Source organism: Diachasmimorpha longicaudata, chromosome 15, assembly GCF_034640455.1.
Source record: "Diachasmimorpha longicaudata isolate KC_UGA_2023 chromosome 15, iyDiaLong2, whole genome shotgun sequence".
In the NCBI taxonomy this organism is placed as follows: Eukaryota; Metazoa; Arthropoda; class Insecta; order Hymenoptera; family Braconidae; genus Diachasmimorpha; species Diachasmimorpha longicaudata.
The window spans coordinates 734,004-741,815 of record NC_087239.1 but is presented as its reverse complement, the minus strand read 5'-3'; the positions used below and the strand labels follow the sequence as shown (position 1 = coordinate 741,815).

Genomic DNA, 7,812 nt, shown 5'->3' with positions numbered 1-7,812 from the left:
GCTCCAACCGTTGCCTGTATTGGGTTCAGAATCACCAATAAATATATGAACGGTATATCTGATAAGCAGACATGTATTTATTACCTTCAACATTATACAGAAAACAGTTTTATTATGTGACAAAACTTATATTTAAATTTATTAAATCTATTGACAAAAAAACTCCTCCAATCAAAAACTTTTTTCCTCCTATCGACATAGTACATGTTTTCATCCGATTTTGGTTGAACAGTTAAAGATATGCAGTGTTTGTATCTCCAATTTTCATGAAAGATAATCACAACTATGAGATTTTTCCGCGAACAGAATATGAAAACTCAAAAAAATGATTGCAGGTATAAATTGTAGAAAAATCTTTTGTGGATTATTTTCATCCGCTTTTAAAATAAATAATCTACGTAGATCATTTGAATCCGAAATTTAATACGACATACCATATTAAGTCTTAATAAACTCTCTCTTACAATCTAATAATATTAGCAGTCAGTCTTCAGAATTCGAAGATTGTATTAACAAAATATCCAACAAAATAACGCACCAATGTTATTTTTTAAATTAGTAGTTTAGAATTGATAAATTATCGTGCTTCAATTCAAGCATGAAAACAGTCATTATAATAGCAATATTATGGATAATTTATTCCGCTATGGATGATAAGAATTAATTCTTATATCCATAGACAATTGCTGATACGAATTATCCTGATAAGAATTATTTTTTCATCTCGGAAAGACGTCCTTTTTTTACAATAATGTCTTCTCCATCTGCAACTCCGGAACACAGAATGATATTTAGTTGCATTGATTGTGTGCTAGTTCTATATAATATTGCTTATTATATTCACTCTTTCAAACAAACTTAGAAATATAAAAAAGTCTTGGATAGGATTACATATAACTAATTAATTTCAACCCTTAAATTTGAAATCTTTGGGGAATATGGACGCAGTCCGATTGTGAAACTTCAACCTTATAAATATTATTTGACTTGAATCACCAAATACTGAAAACAGCTCTCAATGGCTGAAATTACTTTCATTAGAATTTTTCTTAAAAATTAAAAATCCACTTATTATTTTTCCCTTTAAACTTTTGGACATAATATTTAATCCCTGAACCAACAACGGATATTTATTCCCGTGATCTAACTTATGAGGAAATGACATAGAAAATACTTTATTATGCTAAGATACATCACATTTTCCAATTGTTATTTCCATCTTCTGGATTTCCGACCTCGCCAGGAGAAATATAATAAATATAATTAATACTTCAATGACAGCCGAATACTAAACAATATTCATATATTAATATATATTCTGCCCAATGAAACGCCTCGCGATAAAAATATATTGATAATATAAACTTTTCCTATTAATCGTACCTTTTATCAAGAATATCACAACTAATACAATTACGAAAATGAACTAATGGAGTCATATTAACACAGTGATTTTACAATTCCATTTATCCCGGAAAAATGAAGTATTATCGATTGGTATCAAAGGAACAAACTGAATTATTCTCGTTATGATGACTTGACCCGCGTTGTCGTTCCTTACGCCCACCCTCTCGATCGCCAGAACGTGACAACCAAGTACTTACTTCTGACATTATCTTCTTCTCATCAGTGCTGGATCCTATTACCTCAATTATCACATCAATCAGTACTTTGCATACTGTAGTGTTATAAAAATTTTTCTTTTTCTTTCCGCCAGCTTCCTTTCCGTAACCAGAATAGTGCAGTGACACTGTCTTCCTCAGAACCGCAGATAGGATAGTGGAAACACATATTTTCATCTCTTTTTTATTGCTTATCAAAACTCTCATGAATAATCGCTAAAAATAAAAGAAGGGAAATTTTTTTGAATTTATGAACATGAGAAGACATCTTTGGGCTCATCGCCAGCGGGTTGGTTCTATAACCAAAGCGTTCCAGTGACGTAGACTTGAGTCCCGGTGATGAAAGATTTTTTCATCACCAGAAAACGAACCCAGTGCATGTGTCACCGCCCAATTTATTGATTTTACATAAAAAAGAAGAAAAACGATCAATTTCAGATATATTACCAGTGTTTCTACGAGATTTGGGTCCGTTGTCAATATCGCTTCGTATTCCTGGAACTTATCATCCATTTCAAATGGTAGTGGCGTAGACATCTGCTTCTGTATTTCAAGCAAGCTAGGACCAGAAGCTGGGGCTAGATTAGTGCCAATGATTGTGGTCTTGAGCTCATTCATAGACTGCTTTAAATCGTAAGCCATCCTGCGTCTTAAATTTTCGAGCTTTTCATCTAATTGCTGATCAAAGTAATCTCGAAGGGAGTTCAGGATTCGACGTTCATTATCAGCATAATGACTAGATGACAACTGGTTTTGTGGTCCCAGCATTTTTGGCATCTTAGCAGGGGTACCATCATTGATCGTGAAGTTTTTGGAGTTCCTGGGCTCACAATCGAATTCAATCCGTCTTCAGCGCGTGTAGTAGACGATGCACGCCTTTTTCGGTTACCTTATGAAATTAAAGGAGGACCAAACGATATAAATTGATGGGTAGCAGCATCAGATGAAAAAAAAACTACCCAAGCCCCCACCAAAAATATATAATATAATCTAATTCTATATAAGTTCCGAATTTTGTAAAGAATGTTCAAAATATAAATTGGACCATTTTCAAATATTTATAAATATAAATTTTTTCATGCGGGAGGAACTTGGCCGATGATTGGTCATGGAATATCCGAGCCGATTTTACCTGAAGCGTTATGGACTAGTGGTGAAGGAGGTGTCAAATGAAGTTCTTTTCTTGTATTTCTCGCTGAGTCCATCGATTTTGTAGGTGACTGCAGAATTCCATCGGAGGAATCATTGCTCTCAGATTCATCAGTTTCGACGTCTTTAAGCAAAGTAATATTCTTCCTTGACCGCTGTTTAAATGATAAACATGCACCTGGAAATTATTGAAAATGATGATTTATCCCTGACCGGATCATTTAATTAACACGAACTTAGAATTACGTGCTACAGTCCCATATTACCTCAAAATTGATTTATTACCTGTTGGTACAGATCGCGATTTACTCGACATTTGCAAAAAGCCAGAATTATTTTGAGCCTTTGAGGCTCGAATCTCCTCAGGATTAGCTATAAGACAATCATGATTTTCGTCTTCAGAGTCAGATCCACTCTGGTAAATGCTTTGAAATCTTGTCTTTGGTTTTGCTTGTATACCTACGAAATTTTACAAGTTTGTAGTGAAGTAGTAACACAACGTAAGTTGTCTCCAGCCTTTGTTTTTTATAGCTATTTCAAAGTGGGGAAAGAATGCATGCATTTGAAAAAATATTTTTTTTGTAGAACCTATCGCTCCTACAAAAAAGGTTTCTATCAAAATTTTACCATTTTCCGTAGATGTTCACTTTGATTTACCTCTTCACAACAGAATTATAATGCTTTCCTACATAAGAGATGGTGGGGAAAAATGGAACGTTTCTCGTCCCCTCAACATTCCAATGCTTTTATGTATAAACAATCATATCAAGTGTAAATCATAAATTTTCCACTTTATCTTGTTCGCACGTAGTGATTTCTGTTAGCGACTCAATTTTTTGATGAGTAAAGAATTGCAATAAAAAAAAATAACCTAATATTTTTCGACCACAACATAATAAAAATTTTCTTATAAAATCATTCAATGCGATTCTCTCTTAAAACGATGTTTCGAGACAAATACACATGTAATGACTGCACAGATACATAATTAATATTTATTTTGTAAAAGATTTCAAAAATTCGGTCAATCTAATTCCCAATTTAGGGAACGATGGGTCTTTTGATGTTAAATACGAGAGTTGAATAAATTGGGGATGAATAATTGGGGTTAAGAGTGGTTATAATTGTTGATAATTGACTTTTACTTCATATTAACAGGACTTACCAGACTTTGGAGTTTGATTTCTAGGTGGAATCGGGATTTTAGTACTAAAGATGTTGTTTAGTTGAGACTTTGATGCAGTTAAGGGTTTTGCTGAAATTTTTGCTTTCGAGGAAGTTTCGGACCTCCCCCCCTTTCGATCATTTTCACCATCGGTTGTCTCACAGTTGAGAGTTACTTGGGCCTTTTTTAATCTTCTGCGACCCTGATCCAAATCAGCTGAACACAATCAACATATGATCCTTTAATATTGAAATGAACCCATCGAGCAATTCATCAAGTTATAAGTGGAGTCATTTCAATTTTTGTACCTGCTCCGGTGATGAAGCAAAATGGATAACTTTGCCAAGAGTCCTTGGGCGAGTGCAATTTTTCCAAGTAGTCGTCAAGTAGATGATATTCAGTTGTCGGTGGGAATTTACAGGTGTCTTCTTCTGCACTATTAAACCATTTTTTCGGCACCAAATCAATGCATGGTAGCCCTTTTTCGTTTTTCTCGAGAAATTCGATGACTGCGAATGGTTCGCTGAGATTTTTTGGATCGCGAGATGGATGTGAGGTTTCCGACATTTTAGGTTATGAAAAAAAATCACGATTCGTACAATTGAACCTGGTGTTTTCGAGTAGTTTCATATAAACTGATAACTTTGCAGAATGATGCATATAGCTTATTATTTAACAGAAAAAATTGCGTTTCTATTTCCATGTGTTTTGAACGGTTTTTTGTCATCACCCCACTGATGCTTCTTTTTTAGCGCCACTATTCCTTCAAAACGATTATATCACAAATATCTGTCAAACACTTAACACACATTTAATTCACATTAAATTCTCACTTCTTGTAATTTACCGTCAACTTAGTTGGTGAAATCCGAATTTGAGACAAAAAGCCCGATAAACGGATGATACGAGCAATTATGAAAGGTTATGTACACGGACGCCAGATCTAACCGATTTATGTCCCACTTGCATGTAACGACTCCACTATTGAAATTTTCTAACGACCTCGATGATCGGATTTTCATGTCGATTGTTGATTTAAAACATAAAATTGTTTGTTTCTTCCACAATTTTAATCACGAGTTCAACTAAAACATATACCCTCATTCATATACCCTCTTACCAAAAAAAAACTGCATTTCACAATGCGAACAATTTTTACGTTATTTTCTAGTGGAGGAGGGATATGGCGTATTGTCGTCCAGTTACATTTAATAAAGCACATTTGTGTTTAATTTTGTGTGCCTTCTTACATGTCATTTCAGCTGCCCAGGACTTAATGTAGAATATTCCTACTCGACTGGAAAAGTCTGGATAACTAAACGCCTCTTCCCTACTACTTTCCTGGTGTCCGAAAATATATATACCAGTAAGATCATCACAAATTTTGGATTTTCCTGATTTAACGAGAATTTGTGAAATTACGAAAACTTTCTCAATATCTAGGAGTACCACGTTATTTGGATGACTTGTCGTCAAGGTTAGACCATTGATGTTGATCATATTTGATGTTAAATGAATTTCCCCATCAATTATCATCGTTGTAGGCTTTCTCGCGATAACCCAATCACTCAGTATGTGTTTCTGATTAATTACCATGGTTCCTCCAGACTCCATCTCAGTTAGTCTGTTGATAATTTGTGTGAGTGGTTTTATCGAAGAATGAACGAGTTTTTTAAATAAACCAATGTAACTCTCTCCCCAAAACGCTGAGAGCTCATTCAGAGGAATTTTAAAGTATTGGGCATCATTAGCAACGTGGATGATACTATGCCAACTGAGAACTTGAGCCCCTTCATCATTATAAACATCAGGTAACGTCTCGAAACAAATTTTTAGCAGAGATCCAGCATATTCACTCAAATCCTTAACGAATTCCTTACTGTTTAAAATTCTGCTAGCAAAGACAAATAATGAGAAATGACAACGTAAAGGTTTCGGTAAGAAATCTTGTAACACGACGATACCACAATAATTAAGGAAAAACTTGAATTGTGATGCTTTCCATCTTGAGATATTATTCACATCAAATTCTTTCCTTTGAAATTCAATAGGGATATCGGCTTTTAATGACCTCATAATACCATCAAGCCGACGAACATCAGCTAATTTGATCCTCTGGGCTGAACTTCTCGTTAGCCATTTATCCAGCAGCCATTTCATATTACCAGAATAGAATAAATGCATTAAATCTAATGGCACTTGTTTTGTCAGATCGAATCTATCCAAAGAGAGCAGCGGGGACACAGAACCTTCATAATGATGTTCTGGTTGAACTCGCGTCTCGTAGGATACTTTAGTGCGTAAATTTGCATTGGTCACTGGATATATGCGTTTTCCTCGTCTTCCACAACCTACTGTAATGCCCTTGGTGAAACACCTTCCACAGGCATAGAAGGCTCCAGGAGCTTTGTGGCAGCAAATGAATGCTCGAGCTGGCGAATCAGCCACTATTGCTACAATTTTCACCTCAAAAACCTTGTCATCAATGCGCAAACCATTTTCTTGGAGTTCATTGGCCTCTTCAACAAAATCAGTCATGAATTCTGTGGCTGATAATGGTTTCCCATCCCCACAATAAATCGCGGCAGCAAAGGGTTTGGTAGTGTAATTTGGATGCTGTATTTTTATTGAAATTGGCCAAATTTCCTTCTTAGCATTCCGGTATACCTGCATACCGTCAATATGAACCAGAAGAGAAATGTCGTTTTCTCGATAAATTTGAGTTGAAATTATTTTTCTGAGTCCCGAGGCGATTCCCAAATAAATGAATTCACCTGGAATCTCATGAACTCCTCTCATGGTTGTTAGGTGTCTGCAATGGGGAGTTTGCAAAAGCTGCCGTGTAGTCTTGGGTATTGATGTGTAACCTTCACTTCTTAAAATGGCTAACAATTCATCGATTGCTTCTGCTGTTGTAGCTCTTCTGAATTTCACTGCCCATTGATTAATTTTTTGCTCCATTCCCCGCGGTTCCAATTTGTCCAGAGTTTGTGTATTCTTGTCTCCAATGCTGTCAGTGAATACTTTGTTGAAATCATTGTCAATGTCATCTGAATCACCATCACAACCTGAGCCCCCAAGAATTGGTTCATCCCTGTCTCCAACGCTGCTATTGGATTCACTGATGCAATCATTAAGATGCTTATACGAGCCACAATCACCATCACCACCCGACCAACTATCACCACAAGCACTAGCATTATCATCGAGATGTCGAACATCGACATCTCCACTAATTTGATCCACAATAGATCCACTACGGATAGTTATTTCATTGGCTGTTGGCAAACTAACCTCTTCCTCATCGGCATTATTGCGTTCACTGTAATCCGGAGTTTTTTCTTTAGCGCCTTCTACGTTTACAGATTCTTTTTTCTTCAGTTGATGAAAATGTCTGTATTTTTTAACCCGTGAATATGAACTCTGAGACATATTACAATAGTAAAAGAGTAATATTAAAATAATAAATTGCCGCACACGACACTCATGTCTACTGCCACAATCAGACTACTCAACACGCCATCTTACGGGCTGTTGTCATAGAATGTGTGGTATACGGTGATATCCACGCATATTTTCCCCTGAAATAGTATGTTCAGAAGAAATAATGGTACCTTCGGAAGAAGGAGAATCAAAGGACGAAAAATTTAGTGAAGGAACATTCCCCATGAGAATTCAATTTTTGGAATGCTGTTCCATATGGGACCCAAGCCTGGCAAACCATGCCCCTTGTCTGCCTGGCCATGTCTCGGGGCAAGCTTGGTGACCCAAGCCTGGCAAGCCATGCTCTTTACCAGTCTGGCCATACCTCGGGTCAAGCGTGGTTGCCCAAGCCCGGCAAACCGTGCTCTTTGCCAGTCTATATCACACGTGAGT

At 36.2% G+C, this 7,812-nt stretch overlaps 1 protein-coding gene across 2 annotated transcripts; it reads right to left on the bottom strand.

Annotated features, from left to right (window-relative positions):
- Nucleotides 1–57: 57 nt before the first annotated feature.
- Nucleotides 58–4,503, bottom strand: LOC135169756 (uncharacterized). 2 transcript variants are annotated; one of them, XM_064135034.1, is made up of 6 exons: nucleotides 4,245–4,503; nucleotides 3,937–4,152; nucleotides 3,057–3,230; nucleotides 2,755–2,949; nucleotides 2,070–2,511; nucleotides 58–1,838 (listed from the first exon to the last, which is right to left on the bottom strand). In XM_064135034.1, the coding sequence occupies exons 1-5, from the start codon at nucleotides 4,501–4,503 to the stop codon at nucleotides 2,327–2,329; spliced, it is 1,029 nt and encodes a 342-aa protein (XP_063991104.1). In that variant the 3' UTR covers nucleotides 58–1,838; nucleotides 2,070–2,326. The 2 variants fall into 2 exon arrangements, with proteins under 2 accessions (XP_063991104.1, XP_063991105.1); XM_064135035.1 differs by lacking the exon at nucleotides 3,057–3,230.
- Between the last annotated feature and the right edge of the window lie 3,309 nt (nucleotides 4,504–7,812).

Excerpts from the sequence above, each read along its gene's own strand:
- LOC135169756 (XM_064135034.1), bottom strand. The coding sequence starts at position 4,503 with ATGTCGGAAACCTCACATCCATCTCGCGATCCAAAAAATCTCAGCGAA. Across the intron at positions 2,950-3,056 it reads ATCGCGATCTGTACCAACAG|GTGCATGTTTATCATTTAAA; the intron begins GTAATAAATCAA and ends AATAATTTCCAG. Across the intron at positions 2,512-2,754 it reads ACTAGTCCATAACGCTTCAG|GTAACCGAAAAAGGCGTGCA; the intron begins GTAAAATCGGCT and ends TAATTTCATAAG.